This window comes from Cydia amplana, chromosome 22, assembly GCF_948474715.1.
Source record: "Cydia amplana chromosome 22, ilCydAmpl1.1, whole genome shotgun sequence".
Taxonomy (NCBI): Eukaryota; Metazoa; Arthropoda; class Insecta; order Lepidoptera; family Tortricidae; genus Cydia; species Cydia amplana.
Genome location: NC_086090.1, coordinates 7392934 through 7416887, shown reverse-complemented (window position 1 = coordinate 7416887; position 23954 = coordinate 7392934). Strand labels below are relative to the sequence as shown.

The following is a 23954-nucleotide window of genomic DNA, read 5'->3' as shown; positions in this document are numbered from 1 at the left end:
GAATATGTTTATAAAAATACATACATAAATATAATTTGGAAGAATTGTGTTTGTTTCACTACATTGATCAATCAGTACGCATGACAGTTGCACCAGTTACTTCATTACTGAGTTAAAATTGTGCAGTTGCTGAAGCAAAGTATTTGCAAACTAATTCTAACTACTGCATTATACTGTTAGTTAATTAACTATATATTACCAAGGAAAAATATTGTTAATAAAAGCAGAGAAGCAGAATGAAGATTAAAATGAATAAAATAAATAAATAAAATATAACATACGAAGAGAGAATTTGTGATGACGGTTAGGTGTTGGTGTATAATAAATACATAAATAATCCTCAAGTAGATTCAATAGATGTAGAATAGTGTTTAGTGTGTGGGTTAAAAATTAAACTAAAACCGAAAACGAAATTAAGAAAACATCTTAAATCGATAATATAAATAGAACATTGTTAAATTTAACTAATGCCGTAGTTTTGTGTAAGTATTATATGTATTGACAAATTGATAAAATGAGTTGATGTACATGATGCCGCCAAATCTACACGTATGACTTAATCTATAACAGAATGATTAGAATCACACAACAGCGTTATTAAACTAAAAGCAGACGTAAAATTGTGTGACATTTTAAATATAAATTTTATTTGTGTAACTTGAAATACTTTATAAAGGATAACAGGTTTTAGTGCCAAAAAGTGTAAAGTCTTATTAATTTGTAAAAAATCAAAAAATACTTGACGAAAAAGGAAATAAACTTGATATAACTGATTCAGTCAACTGTAAAGTTGACGGTGCTGTAATTAATGAAGGTGATGATGGAATACACAATATAGTACTCACTGTCGAAGTTCAGGCTGATCGTGGCGTTGCTTTCGCCGAGTTCGTTCTTGGCGGTCACCTTGTATTTGCCCGCGTCTTCCACGGTCACGTTTGCGATTTCCAGCGAGGCATAGTAAGACTTTCCGTCTTTGCTTACTGTTAACTGAAATTTGAATGAAAAGTGGAAATAAGCATAATGAATATAGAAAAGCTTGTTGAAAATTCAAAATATCTAGTTACCTCTACCTCTACCAGTCTACCTCTTGCAATATAATAATAAAAAACTAATGTACGTAATTAAGTATTTATTAAATATAGAAAATGTAAAATAATCCTATTATGTATTGACCTATAACTGTATGTTACGAATAATAAATTTAATTTCATTTCATTTCATTTACCTACTTACTTAGGTACTTAATAGTTTCAACCTAATCACCACTAACTTAGTAAGTACTTAGTTTTCGAATGGTATTTCAGAAGCTTATTAGAGAGGCTCATACTAAATTACAACATAAATTATTCATATACATAATGTAATCCTATCTGATCCTTTCGCATTATTTGCTATCATACGTATTCAATGCATGTGATTCATTTTATAAATGTGGAAATTAAATTTAATCCAACTCGCGTAACTTTTTCTACTTACTTCACACATTGATATGTTTAACATTCCGTTAGTTAAGTTTAAGTTTGAGGTTCTTAGTACATTGAATACTTAATGCTTAGAATATTTTAACTTTAACTCATTTTTTTTCCCCACTAATATCTTTTATTTTTAAATTCATTAGTAATGCCGACAAATGTTTGTTCTGTGGATATTGTTATTCCGTTATTTATTTTTTGTATACGTGTTAGTAGTTAGTGGCAACTTCATTGGTTCATGTATTGAATAATATTAATATCTGTAAGTATTATTGTACCGTTTGTGCCCAAATAAACATTAAAACATTACTGACAATATTATGGTTGTTTAAAATATGGGATTATATATAAGAATTCAATCCATTTACGGAGCTAGTTGTTCTGGGTTCTATGTTTTTACTTTATTATTCATCTATCTCTTACATAAATACATCATCGTCTGTACCCACAAAACAAACTCAATTGATGATAAATGAGCTGTTATGCAACTAGTTGGTTTGTGTAAGATTGTCTAATATTGAATTTGTTTATTATTTATGTATTTATATTAGTTTCCGATTTTTCCAAACTTATGACTAACAGCTTTGCATGAAAGGCGCCGTAACATTTACATTATGACTAACATGCATTATATTTTGTTTGCGCCAAAATAAAGTACGAGCATGAGTCACCCGCGCGTCTATTTTAAACCCGTCAAAAGTGTCACATTTCCTAGACTAACAAATGTTACTATTATCATTATAAAAACCTTAATAGATTGTAACGAACAGATTGAGGTGTAAAAGGTCACCGAGCGATGCTGTCGCCACCTGGTCGGTGTCGCAGCCAACTAGATCGGGGTCAAGGCCATCTTTGTACTCTTTTAAAACTGGGGCATCATCGGTCATTATTTTTACATCTCAATCTTCACTGCCGTCACTGTCACGCACTTTTATAATGACATTTATTTTAATCGCGCTGCCACGCGCCATTCATTGTTCGTTATTGATTAAGATTCAAATGTTGATCAAAATCACATTATAAATAATCACTGTTTTGTAAAGAAGTACGTAATAAGGATGAACTATAACTATAACATAACTTTAAGTTCTCTAGCGAATGCTTTGATAAGTATGTACCTACCAATTTTTCAGATAACTAAAGCCATTCCTGTTGCCATACTTGACTTTAGCCTATATTCTTCAAAACAAGCAAAAAATCACTACGCAGTAAATTTTGCTCGACTGATAAGAAGCCCACTGATTACCAGTCCGCCGGACGATATCGGCCTGTCAGTTAGAACAAAAATTTGGCAGTTCCGAACAACTGACAGGCCGATATCGTCCGGCGGACTGGTAATCAGTGGGCCCCTATAGAGCTAAGAAATTTCTTTGTTAGGACTACTCAAGAAATTATTGCTTGTTGTTATTGAATTTAGAAAAACACTCTCTACTCCATGTGATTTGCCCTTAGAATACAAAAAATGCTAGCGACTTTACCTATATAAGAATATAGGTAAAGTCAAAGTGGGGAAGACCGTTTCGAAGGGATGCCCGCCTACAAGTACTATGCGAATTCCTATTACGAGAATTAATATTAGGCGTATTAAGGGGCACCCCCTACAAGCTCTTTCGTCGCATTAAACTCTTGCGTTAGCTCTTCCTTTTTGGAGCGACGTACGTAAATATGAGAGTTCTTTACGGTCTTCCCTGCAATAACTGATATAAGTACGGCCTTCCCAACATTGACCTTAGCTCAATTTAATTTCTCAGTACCTTATGCCTCTAAAGCGCTGGTGGCCTAGCGGTAAGAGCGTGCGACTTGCAATCCGGAGGTCGCCCCGGCTCGTACCAATGAGTTTCTTGGAACTTATGTACGAAATGTCATTTGATATTTACCAGTCGCTTTTCGGTGAAGGAAAAACATCGTGAGGAAATCGGACTAATCCCAATACGGGCCTAGTTTACCCTCTGGGTTGGAAGGTCAGATGGCAGTCGCTTTCGTAAGAACTCCGGCTCCCATGAGCCGTGGCGAAATGCCGGGACAACGTGAGGAAGATGAGTACCTTATGCCTCGCGCCAGGGTTGACCTCGGCCGTGTTGTGGAACCAGGCGACCGTGGGCACGGGCTCCGCCTCGATGCGGCACTCGAAGATGAGCCGCTTGCCCTCATCCTCCTGCCGGATGGCGGGCTTGCGCGCGAACGTTGGCGCTTTACCGTCCACTTGTCTGGAATAACACACAAGTTACAGCCATATACAACTAAAAAACAACATAATAAAACTTACTATACCTACTACACTACACTAACTTATGCTACAGGTAAAAATTTGGCCTAAATCGCCGTCAACGGGCAGGGTGCCCAGAAGGCTGGCCGTATTTCCTTAGGCCATATTCGATCTTTAAGATACGTCAAATATTAGATATCTAAACTATATGGATCGGATATGTCTCAATGTGGAATCAATAACAGGTAACTTTAGATTATGATTGGCGTTGCTATACGTAATAACGAAATCATTAAATACTTACTTTTGTTTGTCTTCGTCAGCGGCTGAAAAAAAGTTAAGAATTTTTTAAATATTTCAATATAACAAAATTTGAAATCTTCTCGGCGTTAAGGTTTTTTAACGCAACGAAGATTCAAAATTTTAGAACATTTGAATTGAGGACGATATATTTTAAATATTGTTTCGAAACTTCCGGAACAAAGTAATTTTAACAATCTTAATAATCTAAAGAATTAGGTAGTAACCATAATATTATCTAACGTGTTCTCTTTAAAATTCATTCTTTTTCAAAATCGAAATTAGTTTTAAATGAACCTACAGTCGATTTAACGTTGGAATCTGCGTCCAGTTTCAATATTTTTCGTAAAAGCAAATCGGTGGCAAATAAAAATAGTCTGAGAGATCGTTTGACGCCGTGTGTTTATAATTTGATCAACACACAGACATAAACATTGGATCTTCGGGCAGTGATAGTCCCGGAATAAACTAAAGTATGTAAATGTGAACAACTGCTACTTGTTCTGGCGTGTACCCTTCAGGTTTTTAACTAAGCAGGTTAGAATCTTATTGCAATTTGCATAGGAGTTGTAATTCAATAACCAGTTAAAATGATCGAACCATTTTTATGCAGAGAGTGACACGTGCCGATTTACTTAACAATAGACAAAGGTTAAGCCGTTCGGGGCCAGGTTCAAATCGACGGACTATATATGCTCTAATTTATCCTGTAAGAATTCTTAAAACGAGATAGCTTATTATAAGGGACCTACACTACAATTATTTGCTTAATATTGTAGGCGGAAATTAAGCCATTAATAAAATGAAATTTACCTACGTAGGTACTTGTAAACGGGATATTTTTTCCACGTTTATTAGATTCTTAATTCAGTTAGGTTAGGACTACAGTTTTAGAGATGAGTTCTGTATTACAGCTTGGTGAAATCATTCCCGATCCTAGAACACATATTTAGCTGTCATAATATTTATGACTAATGATGTTATTTATCGTGAATATTCTAAAAAAACATGTAACAGATATATTAATTATTACATACTCCGAGCCAAGGAACACAAAACTATTTTTACACTAAGAAAAATATAGATTACTCAGTCAGCATGCCAGACCTAAAATTACTCAAACGTCCAATAACGATCGTAATGACAAAAGTTACATTCGTCACCGTGTTTACTATGTCTCGGGTCGACAGTGCATTGTCGTTACGTAATATTTAGTGTTGCGCCAGAGATCCTACCTTTCCACACTAAACAGTCTTATGTATATTAGAAATCTACGTGAATATAAGCTCGTTCAGAGTGTCCGGGAGTTTTGGCGAACGGTGCGTGGGCAATCTGTGCTGAATTTTTTTCGACATTTATTCTGGACCGTGACTAATACCGTTATTTACGAAGGTATTTTTATTGGCCCAGTGTTGGATTACGACTAACATTGTGGCGAATGTTTGGATTTATTTGCGAAATGTTTGCATGTTGCAGTCGTTACTTTAGGCAAATAACCGCAGTTTTTTTTAGCTTACGTTATTACATAATATTACCTCCTTGGCCTACTTAAAAATGTGCAAGGACTGTGTGTGGTGTGTTACTTACATACCTATCTAGGTCAACCCAACACTGGGAGGGTAATGTCAGATGTGATGATGCAACACATAACATTACCCCGCCAGTATTGGGTAGACCTAGATGAGTACGGGTAAACGCCAAATACGGATTAATGTTGTTTAAATTTTCGGACTTTACCCAAAAGGCTCGGGTAATACTAGTTATACCGGGGTAAACTTATTAAGTTTAATCAACGTTCTAACATTACAAGCTGAGTGAGAACCTTTTAGCACAATTTTCTGTTCGTCTTAATGAAGCTTTGTTATTTTATTTTGTGAATGTTTGTGCTAATAAATATTACTTACTTATTACTTATTATTGTTTTTATTGTTTTTATTTTTTCTGTTCTTGTATTCTCGTAAGTTCTGACATTGTACATTTATATTTTGGATTTGTAAGTATTTACCTACTTACTCTTATTCTAATTGTGTTGACAATCCTTATTGGAGCTATAATTTTATTTCATTAGTATTGTTATTATTTTCATTTTTTATTTTTTATTTTTATTTTGACGATCATGATAGAAATTCTTATATTTTTGACATCAATGAAAACTTATTATGTAATTGTCTTTCATGAAATAAATCATCTATCTATATATCTATCTATGAACAGATTACGATCCGTATAAAGAGTAGGTAAGCTTTGGTTAACTTACGGCTGAAGTTAAGATTGATGGAGGCGGCCACCTCGCCCATCTTGTTCTTAGCTTTAACTTTGTACAGCCCCGCGTCGCTCTCGATCACGTCGTCCAACTCGAGCACCACCAAGAACTTGTTGTTCTCGATGCTCTGGATCCTGGGGGGAAAACAAATCAGCTTTGAGAATAAGTTTTTTGACAAAATTGTTATTTTCTCTCGTGTCGATTTAAAACACTCCCTTCGGTCGTGTTTTAATTTATCGCCACTCGTTTCGAATTTCCTCTTTTTCGCACTTGTATCGAACAACGTTTTACAGTACATATGGCACTTTAAACTTTTGACGTACGCACGGAAAGTGCTATTTCCCGCACTAGTTCGGGAAAGTCGCACCATATGTACTGTAATAGTTATTTTCGATACAAGTGCGAAAAAGAGGAAATTCGAAACGAGTGGCGATAAATTAAAACACGACCGAAGGGAGTGTTTTAAATCGACATGAGTTGCGAATTACCTATTCGCACGTGTATCGAACAACGTTTTACAGTACCTATGGCACTTTAAAGTTTCGACATATGCACGAAAAGTGCTATTTTACGCACTAGTGCGGAAAAGTAGCCCCATATGTACTGTAAATTTAATTTACAGTACACATGGTGCTACTTTTCCGCACTAGTGCGTAAATAAGCTTTTCGTTGCTATGTCAAATATTTAAAGGGGCGTATGTACTGTAAAACGTTGTACGATACGCGTGCGAATAGGTAATTCGCAACTCGTGTCGATTTAAAACACTCCCTTCGGTCGTGTTTTAATTTATCGCCACTCGTTTCGAATTTCCTCTTTTCCGCACTTGTATCGTAAATAACTATTTTGATACTGGATGGTTTAGTGATCTTTCTATAAGTTTCTTTGGGTGTCGACACTTGAGCGCTAACATCAGACACTTGAGCGCTAACAATAGAAAGCTTTCATTGGTGCCAAAATGAAATGTACCTAATCGTTGAGCTAGGCTAGAACGAAAGTTTGCAACTTATAAAATTTTACTCAATGTAGAAGCGGTAAATAATATTGAAATTTCAATTTACTTTCTTAACAATTTTTCCCTTTTACAACTTTTAGGGTTCCGTACCCAAGGGGTAAAAACGGGACCCTATTACTAAGACTTCGCTGTCCGTCCGTCCGTCCGTCCGTCCGTCTGTCACCAGGCTGTATCTCACGAACCGTGATAGCTAGACAGTTGAAATTTTCACAGATGATGTATTTCTGTTGCCGCTATAACAACAAATACTAAAAACAGAATAAAATACAGATTTAAGTGGGGCTCCCATACAACAAACGTGATTTTTGACCGAAGTTAAGCAACGTCGAGTGGGGTCAGTATTTGGATGGGTGACCGTTTTTTTGCTTGTTTTGCTCTATTTTTTGTTGATGGTGCGGAACCCTCCGTGCGCGAGTCCGACTCGCACTTGGCCGGTTTTTTTTATTCTTTTTGATCGCAATCTCAACCTGTTCTTCGAAAGAGATAAATCCAACCTAGTTCAATGAACGAGACGACCCTGAGCCAATAACCGATTCCTTAGCAATCACATCCAAACTATTCACTTTAAAAATGTCACATGTGCCAGTAATTTGCAATGCAACCGCGACATTATTCTACCAACAGTTACATCAAAGACAGACGACGTTTGATTCATGGCTGACAAAACAGATCGGGATTCTAGATTTGTGAAGGCTATTTATTTAAAGTAATTTATTCGGATCGAGCGCGTCTATCGCTTACAGGATTATGTATGTTTCTAAGATATTTTTTTAAGTGCTTGATTTTGATAGATATATCCTGTTTTTTTTTAAATTTACTTCTTTCTTCTTAAAGTTTATTTTGTATGCGCCCTTAACAGCACTGCTTTCGGAGCCCAGAGTACGTGTTCAATAAATTTATTGCTCCTTTTACATTAAACTACTATTGTTTATTATTAAAAATGTTCGCCTTATGAAAAAAGGACTTTACTTTTACTGTATAACTTAATTCTTGATAGTTTATTTATCTCTGCGAAATATTTATTGATATGGAAGATTTTTTTACAATCGTATTAAGGGTGTGCCACTGCTGGGAAAATACCTCTCCTCTTTGCCATTTCGTCCTGTCTAATGCAGACTCCCGCCACTGTTTACAAAATGTATCAAAGTCGTCCCGCTATCTCCGTTTTGGTCATCTCTATGCCCCGATATTCGTCCTGTGGGGTCCAGTCTGTAGCTAGTTTGGCCCGGGTGCACTCAGCAGACGTGCCCTGGCCCCGTAGACAACATGCCAATCCCTAACGCTACGTAGCGAACGAAATGCAACTGCCACTGTCACACTAATATGGACGATAGAAAGACACAAAGCGAAGCGATAGCGATTGTCACCTTGGCTAGGCTGCCTGCCCAGACCCATTTGAGATGAAAGAATACTCACTTAAATTTAGTTCTAGTATCCTCCTTGAGCAGTTCATCGCTGCGGTACCAGCAGATCTCCGGTTTCGGCGCGGCCAGCAGCTGGCACTCGAAGACGAGCTTGTTGCCATCGTCCTCTTGACGCAGCTGCGGCTTCTGCGTGAAGCTCGGCGCTAAATCGTCCGTCCCCATGTTCGGCTAGCTGGGCATCCCGGGGGCGGACGCTCCGCGGACTTGTGAAGAGACCGGCTCTTCAACCTGTTGATGATACATATTTATAAGTGATGTCGTTCTCTAGAAGAGAAAGAGAGGACTAGAAGAACGTACATATAGCCTCATGAGACCCAGAAGCATTTGTTCTGTTTTTGAATTTGGAACCCTAACCGCGTACAAATTTTTGTAGGTACAGTTAGAACAAAAAGTTGACAGCTCCAAACAACTGACAGGCCGATACCGTCCGGCGGACTGTTAATCAGTGGGCCCCTTTAGTTACTCAATGAAAGTTCCAATAGTTATATTTTGGTATATGTACAAAAATTTGTACGCGGGGTCTTAGGAGGATAGGTGGTGGAATTTTTTTACTTATTTCGTATCGGGTAAACAAAGAAAGAGGATAAAAATACAAGCTAATTAATAATAATGATAACCGTTACACCAATATACTCGTAACAATACGTCGTCATTGTTACGTCTATAAACATCGTTTATGAACCGTAATTTATTAAAATCTTGCCGAAGGTCCAGCAATAAAACCTATTTGACAAGTCGTAAAACATAATTTACGACTGTTGAATGTTTGAACGGCTTCCATTATTTCATTCATTCATTTCATTCGGATTATGTGAGCCACGTGTAACCCTAGTAAACAAAATCGGGTCAAATCTGTTTTTGTCGGTTTCAAAACACAAATTGATTGAGTTTATATTAAACTTGTAAACATATTTTCAACGTCCGCGCTATATTTACGAATTTATTTATAAATAAAATTCAAATAATTGTGCAAAAAACGATGAATAACCTATGTTAAAAATTAAAAGGTTTACTAAGCTTAGACTGATTAGATAAATTAAAAAAAGAATAAAGAATTGCCTTATGGGGCACGGATTACCAGTTCGCCGGACTATATCAGCCTGTTAGTTGTTCGGAACTGTCACCTTTTGCGTTTAACTGACAGGCTGATATCGTCCGGTGAATTAATAATCTGTGGGCCCCTTTACCCATCAGAGCCCGTACCATGAGTCACTGACAGTGTCAAAACTGACATTTACGCTATCGAGAACGTAATTTACTTTCTATACATCTCGTTTGCACTAATATGCGAGTACGAGCGAGATGTATAGAAAGTAAATTACGTTCTCGACGGCGTTTCTTTCAGTGCCAAACTGATGGTAGCCGTACAGGCCCTCCTTATTTAATGAGTATGTATTTATATCAAAACATAGAAGGAAGATGATGATACTCGTAATTAAAAACAAATCATGCTAATGTTTTCTATGGAACAGCTCTTTTTTTCCCTATTTCGGGGTTCACTCCATAGTAAAAGTTGTCCAGTATGACCCAAGACCGACAACTACATACTCGTATTTACACCTCAGAATATGCGTTAAACTATACAGTTCTTTGAAACCCGACCGCTGGTAAGCGTCTCGATGAATTGTTATCAAACATTATGTTCGTCGTAATTTAGCGCACTGCTAACTATAAACACTTCTAACTTCAAAAACATTACCCTCCTTCTGACGCAGTCGGGTAAGAGTAAACCTGTATACTCATTTGTGGTGTGACGTATTTAGAAGCATTTATTTTTATTTTTTATACTTAAGGTGAAAAATTAAGCTTTAAACAGTACCTTTTTGGGTAAAATTCATAATTATGTCTTTACTAGCGACCCGCCCCGGCTTCGCACGGGTAGTTCAACGAATTTACACAAAACCTTTACAAATTATACACCAAAACCTTCCTCAAGAATCACCCCATCAATAGGTGCAAACCGCATGAAAATCCGTATAGTAGTTTTTGAGTTTATCGCGAACATACAGACAGGCAGACGCGGCAGGGGACTTTTATAATTTGTATTGATGATTGACGTGTGTCCTCGCACCCACATTACTTATAAAAAAATGTAAACTAATTATAAACATTGCGGATAAATTGTCACTAAAAATAAAAACTATTAACACAACACATCCCACATTACAAACATTTCTAAGATTTTTTAGGAAAATAATTATTTTCAAGTGGTTCATTACCTATAATTTATTCATTTAACAATAAATAATAATGATTTTGAATAAAATATATCATTGGAGTTTATTAACACGGTCCTACTACCGCATTTTCCGGTATTTTCTATGATACCTGCGTTATGAAACCGGTTACTATAATTTTATGTTTTGCGAAACCACAAAATGACTGGGCTATGAAACGTCCCTAGTTGACAAGCCCTGGCTCGTAAGTTGGCAGTTGTGTATAATTATTAATTATAGTAACCTTTTCTCTCCTCATTATCGTATCGTTGCGACGCCACTCTCTAACACCTGTCACTGTCACCATTATGACCACTTGACCAGAGCCCGTACCATGAGTCACTGACAGTGTCAAAACTGACATTTACGCTATCGAGAACGTAATTTACTTTCTATACATCTCGTTTGCACTAATATGCGAGTACGAGCGAGATGTATAGAAAGTAAATTACGTTCTCGACGGCGTTTATGTCAGTGCCAAACTGATGGTAGCCGTACTGTATCGTGGCAAGGTTATTGTTATTATACTGACACTTGTCAACTCTTGATTAATTTGTGTATTTTTCTAATTCACGTATCATGATAACTTTCAGTGTATAGTCAAGAATACATTTTTGTAGATAATACTTATAAGAAAAATCTTTAGGTAACTTCAAATTTTCACAAGCACCAAGGTAGTATATATCCTTCGTTTTTTACCGTCTTGAAATATTATATTGTCGTGATAGTACATTTCATCTAATCAACATTGCGTAAACAACACTTGTTATACTTCGTTTTTTTTAGCATTAGAAATAAGGTAAACAATCTAGATGTGTCTTTTAATTGAATCTAAATGTGTTTTACATTTTAAAAATAAGTTACGGTAAATATGTAACAATTATGAATCTAATACGATCTTTTATAGTCTTCTGCTTTCATAAGTAATAGTTATTGATTTTTAAAAAGTGTTTTTCAATTAAAAGACATGTCAAAATCGCTTACCTACTTTCAAGTTCTTTCTAATGCTAAAAAAAAACCGGCCAAGTGCGAGTCGGACTCGCGCACGGAGGGTTCCGCACCATCAACAAAAAATAGAGCAAAACAAGCAAAAAAACGGTCACCCATCCAAGTACTGACCCCGCCCGACGTTGCTTAACTTCGGTCAAAAATCACGTTTGTTGTATGGGAGCACCACTTAAATCTTTATTTTATTCTGTTTTTAGTATTTGTTGTTATAGCGGCAACAGAAATACATCATCTGTGAAAATTTCAACTGTCTAGCTATCACGGTTCGTGAGATACAGCCTGGTGACAGACGGACGGACGGACGGACAGCGGAGTCTTAGTAATAGGGTCCCGTTTTTACCCTTTGGGTACGGAACCCTAAAAAACGAACTATAGTGTATTGTAGACGACAAGGCTACGTGCTACACCGCGCGGTCTTGCTACGCTGTTTCGTAGCATTGCTACGCTTGTCTTAGTTGTTATTGCCCACGCGCACGAAACTTACAAATGAAAAGCTTTTGTTATAGTTCTATATTGTACTTTGGTTTTGAAGTTTTGGGCTACATCCTACTATTTTTTTATTCAATATTATAATATGTAATTGATTTGCAATAAATTTAGTAGGTATCTAATGTAAGATACCAGCGAAATATAAAAATAAGGAAAATTATAATAATTGATCCTTAAAATTGCTCATTAAAAATTTTCATTCGCAAATTCATATGTAGCATGTATGTTTTGAACAATAAAGATTTATTTATTATTATATTATTATTAAATACTCGTCTATGTATTGATTCAACTCAACTTCAAATTGAGGTTTTTGATCAGTAACCTTCCACGAGTTACTGACAGTGTCAACACTGACATACACGCTAACATGTACGATTGTACGTAGGTAACTTTCAGTGACTCGTGATAAGGGTACAGGTGCATTGATTGCTAATCCCTACATTATATTTAATGATGTTGAAACGACATAATGGCTGACTGTCGACATGACATGTTTATTGGTCATTCTATTTTAAATCAAGCTTATAATTGTTATAAATACAGGTAGCCTCAGAGGTGTGTTCACTATTTTCGTTTGTCACTGTCAATTATAATTAGTTTTGGATTTGTACAACTAATTAGAACCTATACTAAATTCCTAAAACTTGCATTCTAGCTTAAATTGCTTTCATGCGACTGTTAAGAAGCTTTGGTTGACGTTTGGGAAAACCACTTAACTTTAAGATAATACCCATAAAAATCAATATTTTAGCCAGTCCCATTCCTCAGTCATATTTTTTTAATTTGTGTTGCTTGAATGTAGAATCGCCATTTCCTGGTTCATAAGTGATTTAAGGGGCCCACTGATTAACAGTCCGCCGGTTGGTATCGGCCTGTCAGAACAAAAATTTGACAGTTCCGAACAACTGACAGGTCGATACCGTCCGGCGGACCTTTAATCAGTGGGCCCCTTTAGACGGGAAAAAAGCAAGCAGTGAATTTCACTCTTCTGAGTAAGTATAGCTATGGCAATATACCTTTTAAGATTGTACTCAGACAATCAACTCATTGTTGCTACGGTTGTTTCTTTCGATTGTCCGCTCACCTCTCTCTCTCTTTCTTTGTGGACCATGGAATAGCGTAACCGATAACACGGGAAAAAGGGTATGTAGCGAAAAGCGCCTACGAACGTGAGTTCACTGTTCCACTAAGGCCTGAGTGGACGCTCGAGTTGGGCGTGCAGCGGGGCGGGGCGTGCGGCGTGCATGTTAAACAAATGCAAGCGTATAGGAGCGGCCTTAGTGCACGCTGCTCAAATCACTTGTGAGCCCGACACCACGCTGCACGCCCCGCCGAACGCTCCGCTTCGAGCGTCCACTCAGGCCTTACACTTCGTAGGCGCTTTTCGCTACTCCCCTAGCGAGTCGCTGGCACTGAATGTGTGAAACTGCATAAAGATACCATTATTAGTAACGTTTCTTTTTGCAGTTGCGGTTTAGTTCATTTTGAATACGTCAAGATGTCGGATGATTCTTATCATTACCCATAATTTGTACGATATTGTAGTTAATTTTCGGAACCATCCGACTATCTCTGGTATTCGGAATTATCCGAATACAGCTTATTAAATTTCGAGGAATTTCGATCGTGACCGAAGATATTCCTTACAATCTTTCCAGTTCTACATAGTTCTAGTTGTTTCCAAGACGATATAAAAATAGTTATTCTAAAATACTGATCTATTCATTTGAAATATTGTTCGAATAAACCTAGATTTATTTGCTATTTGACTTTACACCTTGTTTACACTGCTGCTGTTGCTTTTAACATTTAACGGGATAATAAACTCTTTGACAAATGAGCTTGAAGTATGTGACCGTGATCAGTTGAACATTTGGGGCATTATCTATGAAAAGGGACCTTGTTGTCGATGGCGCTTACGCCGCACAGCGTCGCGCGGCATTGTATTTCTATAGGAGCATCGTTAATAATGGCGTAAGCGCCATCGACAATAAGGTCCCTTTTCATAGATCACGTCACATTTTAGTTCTATTTTGATTTATAAAATATTATTTCTTGCAGCGTAAGTAAGTAGATTCATTGTAAATGTAATGTTTGAGTGTCCGGCGGACGCAGTTTTAGATTGAGCTGAGTTATTGCAGATAAATTAAATAATTTGTCATCCTTTAAAATTGCTCAGTTAAAGTCTGTTCGGAAAGAGATCCTGGATGGTATGCTACCTTGTAGCCTAAGTTAGACTTGTAATTTAAGCTTGAACACTACCTATAGGTATAGCGTTAATACGAATAAACAGGGGTCCTGTACTTCCTTGTCGATAAGCTGGTAGCTAGGTCAAAGCTCTTGGGAATCACTCATATTTTCAGTTTGAAGGAAGAAGAAGACTAAATTCTGCATCAAATTTGTGTAAGATGCCAAGTATTAAAAAAACAACCTTTTGAAATTGCATTATATTATATACATATTTAAGTAGTTAATATTTCAGAATTTTTATTTTTATTGACCAACAATTCATCAACATGATTGATGACGGGGAGTATTATACACTAGTGTCTGATATACTGTTGCCATGCTGAAAAACACTTCGTATTAATGTACTACGATACATCAATCAGCTTGCCCTGCCAATACAAACAAATCCAATCGATCATCCGCGATCAGCTGAGAGCCCTACATTGAAACAGAAGCCGAGCGCACTCCACAGGAGTGACTCACTCACGCCATCTAGCAAGGTGAAGTCTAACCATGTGGGTGTCCAGTGTTAAACTTTTCACAAGTAAAGTGGCTACGTCTCGGGCTATTTTCGTTCGAAGGCCTCCTGGATTTCGACGTTCGCCGCACTGCTTGGTAATTTCAACGGTTATTCAACGCTCTGCAGAAATTCTGTCAGATGCGCTAGATGTTTCTAGTTTAAATATAAATGTATCTATAGACTGAATTTGATGTTTAAGCACCCGGAAGAGATCTTGACTTTAACGGTCGTATTTAAATTCGAGCATTAAATACAAAATCAAAGCTTGCACTTTAAAAAAATCATGACTGAGACTGGTTTGAACCAGCTTCTTTATTTTAGTGGAAGACACAGGAAGTAACTTTTGAACTTGTCTAAGCACAGACTTAACAACCAAAAAACTGTATAAAATTAACTGAAAAATCTTCAAAAAATCACGTACCGTAAACTTCAAGGAAAGTAAATCCTTTAAGGCACTGCACTGAGCACAACACCGTACAACGTAAGAGAGACGAAGCTCGATTTGTGGGATCGATTCGAGAAATCGGTAATTGTCGCCGGCGGCGGACGCGTCGGGTCGTTTTCGAAATCGTAACTAAACTATATGAAAGTGTTGGCCGGGCGCCGAGGCGGGGCGGAATGTGCGTGGGCCGGCGCCGTCACCCGTGACGTGGAGATGCAGAGGTGTTTTCCGCTGAAGATAGGTGGTGATCTAATGGGTGCATGTGTTGGGATAGGGTGCTTACGCATGGTACTTTCACGGACCCACTCTCTCGAATCACTGCAATCCTTCGGGAATAATTATGTGGACCTACAAATGGTTTCGCGTCAGGTTCGATTGTGAAACTAAACTTTTCTACCCAGGTTTTACTTGAAAGATGCATTTCCGGAGATCTTTTCATTGATCAGGATTAGAAAGCATTTGAGATGTTTTAATAAGGAACTCAAAGATGATGTATTTTCCGCTGAAGATAGAAGGGTGGTCGAAAAGTCCACTGAGGATTCACCACCTTTTCACAAAGATGCACTTTAGTGGAGTTAAAAAGAATGGTTCAAAATCCGCTGAGAAGTATTTTTTTTAACCTGGAGGGTGTTTTCCACGTTTTAGATGGTCGCAGCTGATCTAAGGGGTGTATATGTTGAGATAAAGTGGTCACCTAGGCAGTCCAGTAAGAAATCTTTGCTCTTTCTTTGAAAACGAATTAAGTGAACTTGGAGGATGTTTACGCTAAACCGAAAGTAGGTACCTAATCGTTGTGCATTTGATTATACGTATAATTGAGTCACTGCACTAATGAGAAAACAAATGGAGTAGAAATGGGACGGAATATTCATAACTATATCATTATTTTAGGACCACCCCAATTTTTATTGATAACAAGAAATGAATCACCCAAAACATTGACACAAACCTGCGCCTGACCTCAATGCCAAGTTCCTTCGGGACATAAGAACCGTGAAACCTGTCCAAAATAGATTCCATCAGGCAGACAGCTTTTATTCTTAGCCGCGAACATGGAGGTCGTAAAAACTATATTACCGCTCCTTGGCAACTGGAATCACCTGTATAATAAATCCTGTATGTCTCATCACGAATTTGTGTCGCAATTATGATGAATTTATATAATTGATGACAAGAAAATGGCCGCCAAGGCCGTGAAACCCGTAAGAAAGATGAATAATTACATTGCTGACATTACATGTGTAATGTACGTATGATTTCTAGGTACATATATTAAATTACATTAAATTTATATATTGATATCGATGTGAATAATGAAATGGAGATAAAATACAATGTAGAAGTCATTCTCGTAAGCTCAGATCTCGGGATACGCGTTAATGTCACAAGCACTATATACTAGTGGCTCTGTGAGCTGTAGACCTCGCGAGCATAGCTTATTGGGACCGTGCACGATGACAGCGCCACACAGCGGTTTGATCAATCAGCAATACAAAGATTTTAATTTATTAAAAAAAAATACGAAGTTTAAGTGAAAAAAAATACAAAAAGTTATGTCTTACTGGGGATCGAACCCAGACTTTCTGTGTGCAAACAAAAAAAGCGATTGTTTACAAAATGCGCCATGATAGTTCTTAGCTAAGCTGACGAAATTCGGCTACTCATTCTCGAGTACAAACTAAATATCTAAATACCGCCTAAACCAGCAATACAATTTTTCTGCATTTTTTGCCATCTAGTATGTAAATATGTCTCAAGAAGAAAATACTCTTATGATATCGATACGACTATTTGTTTAAGCGCGAGGTATCACAACTCCTCCATTTTTGAAAATTTCCAAAAACAGGATCGACAAAAAAAAAATTATTTACTCATAGAACCTGGTCACAAAATTTCACAAGAATCGGTTGAGAATTGTGACCTGTAGAGGAGAACATCCGGACATACAAAAGCAAAATGCCCGAGTCAAAACGTAGACCTTCGCTACGCTTCGGTTCATTATTTCTATAAAGGCGGGATTCCATCATGTGTGCGGCACTGTGGCACAAGCATTTTTGTACTGAATATGCTTGTACCGCACAGTGCCGCACACTGGTGGAGTCAAGCCTCAAAATGAATATAATATATTCTTATAATATTTTAGCAGATTTTTTTTTTTTATATTTGTCTACACTTTTCCTAGAACAGCCCTTATGGATTATTGTGAACGGCTTGTTTGGGTGAAAAGAACACACTTATTTAATATATGTATTGCGCAGCAAATTGGTCGTGCCTTTTTTTAATAAAAATAACTAATACCGAACTATAGTTAACTACACAGAGTTACATCTTCTGCGGGCGCATCATGGTTCCATTTTTATCGCCTGTCACTATGCCCGTCACTTTCGCACTTACATACTTATTAGAATGTGGCGGGCATGGTGACAAGTGATCAAAATGCGCCCGTGCTACCGCCGCTGGTCTGACTTTTATGTTGAAGTTTAGATCAAATTCCAAAAAATACACGTTATATTTTAAGACAGAGCCAGAAATTCTTTTGAGTACAGAAGCATTTATAAATTTTCTTTTATCCCCTCAAGCATTAAGGTGATTAATAGTATTAACCGTGTGAATTTATTAATGAGAAACTGAATCGGAGTGATGACATTCCAACAATTCTAATTTACATGTCACATAAATTCTTTAAAAAACCAAAACACTTGCCGACCTAAATGGTCTCAGTGACGACGGTGACATTACAAAGTTAAGTACTTTATGTAATGTTAATGAACGTGTCTCAATCCACGGATGAGTGCACTTGACATAAAATGCACGGCAACGTGCATTTTCCGTGCCAAAAGTTCGCGGATGTCGGTTCTGGTGTCACGCGTCTTAAAATAAACGTAACTTTCGATTATTGACAGTGTTTTTTGAAAATTTTTGAAAATGAAAATTTAAAACAACTAAATTGTGGATGACTACTTGCAGCTGTATTGTTTAGATCATGATTCATGAAACACCCACACAATCTAACACTTTCAAGGGTGTTAGTACCTCGTCTTGTTATTATATATTTTTTAATATAAGTAGTTCTTTTAAATTAATTTATGACTTATTTAATCACTAATCAGCGTAAATGCAAAATAGTTTTAGTCTAGTAACAAAGTGGCGATACGGTATGTTCATGCCTTCTGTTACTCTAATTATATCGCCCGGTTAACAATAATAATAATAGGCCTTTTCCATCTGTGTCAGATGTTTAAGCAGCATCCCGGTTACGACACTTGTGTTCGTGGCTGTAAAGCCCTATACGAGAAAGGATCCCTCGGCCACACACGCAGCAGGTATATGCTCCCCCAGGTGAGCGGGGGTTGGAGGCCTGCTCGTGGCGCCTCATGCGTTTTTCTTTTAATGAGGAAAACCAGGCATCGTCGTGCTTGGATTGACCATCATGAATAGCACGACGCCACATGGGTCGGTCTTCGGCCAGTTTCTGCCATTGGTTGCATGAGATGTTAAAAGCAACCATGTCACGTTTCGCGCAATCTTTAAAGCGCAGCATTGGCCGCCCGACCGGTCTTTTTGCGCCCGCAAACTCTCCTAGCAAGATTTGGCGTGGCAAACGAGTCCGTCCGTCCGTCCGTCCGTCCGTCTGTCACCAGGCTGTATCTCACGAACCGTGATAGCTAGACAGTTGAAATTTTCACAGATGATGTATTTCAGTTGCCGCTATAACAACAAATATTAAAAACAGAATAAAATAAAGATTTAAGTGGGGCTCCCATACAACAAACGTGATTTTTGACCGAAGTTAAGCAACGTCGGGCGGGGTCAGTACTTGGATGGGTGACCGTTTTTTTGCTTGTTAGGGTTCCGTAGCCAAATGGCAAAAAACGGAACCCTTATAGATTCGTCATGTCTGTCTGTCTGTCTGTCTGTCCGTCTGTCCGTCTGTCCGTCTGTCTGTCCGTCCGTATGTCACAGCCACTTTTCTCCGAAACTATAAGAACTATACTCTTCAAACTTGGTAAGTAGATGTATTCTGTGAACCGCATTAAGATTTTCACACAAAAATAGAAAAAAAACAATAAATTTTTGGGGTTCCCCATACTTCGAACTGAAACTCAAAAAAATTTTTTATTAAACCAATACGTGTGGGGTATCTATGGATAGGTCTTCAAAAATGATATTGAGGTTTCTAATATCATTTTTTTCTAAACTGAATAGTTTGCGCGAGAGACACTTCCAAAGTGGTAAAATGTGTGTCCCCCCCCCTGTAACTTCTAAAATAAGAGAATGATAAAACTAAAAAAAATATATGATGTACATTACCATGTAAACTTCCACCGAAAATTGGTTTGAACGAGATCTAGTAAGAATTTTTTTTTATGTCATAAATTGCCTAAATACGGAACCCTTCATGGGCGAGTCCGACTCGCACTTGGCCGCTTTTTTTACTTGTTTCGCTCTATTTTTTGTTGATGGTGAGGAACCCTCCGTGCGCGAGCCCGACTCGCACTTGGCCGGTTTTTCCGTATACGGCATGAAATCTACGGGCTATGCTGATAGGATATTACCCACAGACAAATTATAGGTGTTATTTGGGGCAACTGCCCCCCCCCCCACCCCCTGGCGACGCCCATGATGACGCCTACTTAATTTATCCCGGAACTCCCAACCAAAAGCCAGTCTCAAGCACTAAGTCCCTGTCGTGCCTGAATAACCAATCAGATCACGGGAAAACTATTTCAAACACTGGCTCTGTGCAAATAAACAGTTTCCCACCGTCCGAGTATTTCGGATTTAGCATCCGGTCAGATAAACTTTTGCTCAATGAATTCGCTTTACCTAAACTGAAGAGAGCAATTCAAATAGCTTGCCCAAAATGCTGCTCTATACATATAATGCGGGAAAATATTATTTGAGCGTTTTAACCGCATGACTTTCTAGGAGAAACGTTAAGATTTTATCGTAATATTAAATACTTCTACCCGAAAATAACATCAAAGTATAATGTCAACACAGTGATAGAATGTCCAGCGCTCCACACACAACGGTGTCGAAAATCATGTCGCTGACTAGAGCTGTAGGCCGGTTCTTTATCATTTGTCACCATGGCTGTCACGTTCTAACAAATATGTAAGTGCGAAAGTGACGCATGGCATGACAGGTGGTAAAAATGCAACCGTGATAGCTGGCCTGCTTTCTGTAAAATGAAGGATAAGGATAACAAGCCTAAGGCAGTCTTCACATTGGATGCCGATCCACACGCAGGGAGGGCGTGGCCCTCTCCCCTCAATCTCTCAATAATTCAGAGATCATAACGAGTAATTTGCTTTTAGACACAACTAAACTGTGTTTATGTTCCTACTACAACACTCTTTCAAATTAGAAACCTGTAGTCAACCGTCGGTTACATAAGCAGAAATGTATTTCTGAAAGAAATGCCATCGTCCTCTCTCATTGCCCGACTTATACGAACACAAACGTTTGTCCAAATACTCCCAAACATTTTCTTTGGCGATAAACAATTGCCCTACGTTGGTATAAAGATCTATTACTCACCAACTCGTGGTTTGGCAAAGCTATCACCGGATCTACATCACAAATTTCTAAATGTTTGTCATACCTTTTTCCTGATGAATGATGAATAGTAATTAAACGATTGCTATTTGCATCCGGCTGGTTTATAAGTAGTCAATATGTCATTTGATTGCGCAACCATTTTGTTAGTTTGTTTCTTGGAACGGGTTGCAAAAATATTTTTATGCTCGTCGTTTACAAGTGGCCGGGTAGAGAGAAAGAATTTGCTTCAGATTTTAAATTTTAAATGCAATGAGATTGTTATTTCGCGGATTAGACAAGGAATACGTTTGTTTTAATAAACGGTTACGCAGTCAAGTGCAGACCGTAAGTGCGACATCGGCAAGACCTCTTTAACAATAAGATATGATAAGCCCTGACATTAACCGAGATAAATATCAGATAGAAGCGCCAAAAACAACCCGTGTCAACAAACCAATATGTCAACGTATGTTGCGATTTGTACAATGGCCACTGGTCATTTATTTGCCGTACAAATTAGCGTGTCTGGCCACTTTCGATTAAAAGGTCTTGGGCGAATGTTGGTAAGCCTTTAATAAATTTGTTGGAAGCACTGATTTATAATGTGGACTGGCGTGAAAAGTTGCGAGAGTTGAGCATACAGGTGAAATATATTTGGAGTGCCAAATGAAAGCATTTTGATACATAATTTAATATACATGTCGTGGCCAGGAGGTATTAACCCTACTTGTTGGATATCAATTAGAACTTCATAAACAACTCTTAAAGAGCGCTTTACTTTTCAACGACAAAACTCTCCTTTAAAATGCACTGAAATTGAGAGTAATGTCAAATCGATATCGAATCAAGTTAAATTTAAAAAGCTCAAATGGTATTCCTTAATTATTGTTTTGCTGGCAGGTACTGGTGCCTACCCAGATTTTGCCTCATTTTCAAAATAACCTGTACGATCGAGGAAAGCAATGGGTAAAATAACTTTGACCTTAAATTACCAGAGAGCCTATATATCTCCCATTGAGATAAATCTACCAACATCTCATACAATAAAATCTATCAAGCCTTTCCACCACATAAAAAAACTAGCGACCCGCCCCGGCTTCGCACGGGTTAACAAATTATACATAAACATTCCTCTTGAATCACTATATCTATTTAAAAAAACCGCATCTAAATCCGTTGCGTAGTTTTAAAAATCTAAGCATACATAGGGACAGACAGACAGCGGGAAGCTACTTTGTTTTATACTATGTAGTGATAGTGATACACCAAACATTACTCCCTTCAGTCAGGTGACAAGGACATCTCACTTGACCTTGTACACCGCAACAAACATGTGTCTTGTCACGTCTAAATCCACGCTACACCCCCACCCCGCGGCCGTGGGAGGTGCATCGGATACCTGCGACTGCGAACTATTTCCAACCAAGTGCACCGATTATTTGGTTATAAATAACTCGTGTTTTGACTCACAAGTATTGTTTAGATTCGTTGAGTAAGCGTTTCAAGTGGGAATGGGATTGGAATTCTTTTAACACTCAGCAAATTTGTCGTCGATGATCATGATATGATTAATGCTCTTATTGAATCTGTAAACAACTGTTTACTTTTTGATGTTTCCACTCGTTTCTACTTAATGAAAAGTAGAACTGGAAGAGATCCCTCAAAGGAATAAGTTGGCGTGAAAGTGATCAACTACCGAATGGAAAAAAAATTAAGACCTTACGACTAAGGTCAATGTGGCGAAGATCGGTAAATAAAATCATTGGTTTAGAAGACCGTCACAGGGCAGGAACTCTCGTATTTTTAAGTGGAACATGTGTACTTGTATACAAAACGCAAGAGTTAGAAGCGACGAAAGAGCATATAGATGGTCTTTTAGTAATAGAGGACAATCAATTGCTTTTGTAAAAAAACTGTCCGGGACAAATGGTTGATTTATCACGTGCAAATAAGTCATATCAATTTGAATCATTTATGTTTTCAACACCTTGTCTTATCGTCATCCTGTCTTCCTACATAAATGCTCATTTACAAGTCATGGATATCAATCTCGTGACATGTCATAACGAGAAAACTATTGGCATTTACCTTCCCACTCATCACTGGCATCTATGGACTGAATATTTTATATAGGTAGCTCATTGAGATTAACGTAGAAGTTTAGAAGCGCTGGTGGCCTAGCGGTAAGAGCGTGCGACTTTCAATCCGGAGGTCGCGGGTTCGAACCCCGGCTCGTACCAATGAGTTTTTCGGAACTTATGTACGAAATATCATTTGATATTTACCAGTCGCTTTTCGGTGAAGGAAAACATCGTGAGGAAACCGGACTAATCCCAATACGGGCCTAGTTTACCCTCTGGGTTGAAAGGTCAGATGGCAGTCGCTTTCGTAAAAACTAGCGCCCACGCCAATTACTGGGATTAGTTGCCACGCGGACCCCAGGCTCCCATGAGCCGTGGCAAAATGCCGGGACAACGCGTAGAAGATGATGAATTGATGATTGAGATTAACGTAGACATTGTGAATAGCTGTATTATTAACAGGTTTCTTCTAACGGCCATATTAAAATTAGGAAAGACATTGATATTCGATAGTATTTTGAGTAATTAAAACATGTTTGCGTTAAAAATTTCTATTAAAACATTTACCTAAACGCCAACCACAAAGTTTGCGTAAACGATAACTAGTTTTGCGTAAACATTAATTCGTCCGAATTATATAAATGTTGTATTAATATCTGTAAACATTACAAGGTTAATAAAGCCATCCAACATTAAACATAATTTCGTATAAGAAATCTGTAATATAAATAAAATACGTGACTG

General features: G+C 37.7%; 1 protein-coding gene and 1 long non-coding RNA gene across 2 annotated transcripts in view; one reads left to right on the top strand and one right to left on the bottom strand.

The window, feature by feature from the left end:
* The window catches only part of LOC134658315 (twitchin), a 178540-nt gene extending 162809 nt beyond the window's left edge, over nt 1-15731 (bottom strand). The window contains exons 1-6 of the mRNA XM_063513946.1: nt 15565-15731; nt 8671-8906; nt 6236-6375; nt 3983-4004; nt 3517-3679; nt 846-987 (exon numbers count right to left, since the gene is read on the bottom strand). Coding sequence (XP_063370016.1) covers nt 846-987; nt 3517-3679; nt 3983-4004; nt 6236-6375; nt 8671-8840 — 637 coding nt within the window. The 5' untranslated portion in view covers nt 8841-8906; nt 15565-15731. The remainder of the gene's footprint in view (nt 1-845; nt 988-3516; nt 3680-3982; nt 4005-6235; nt 6376-8670; nt 8907-15564) is intronic.
* Nucleotides 1-23954, top strand: part of LOC134658329 (uncharacterized) — a 56262-nt gene that overhangs the window by 20666 nt on the left and 11642 nt on the right. The window lies entirely within an intron of this gene.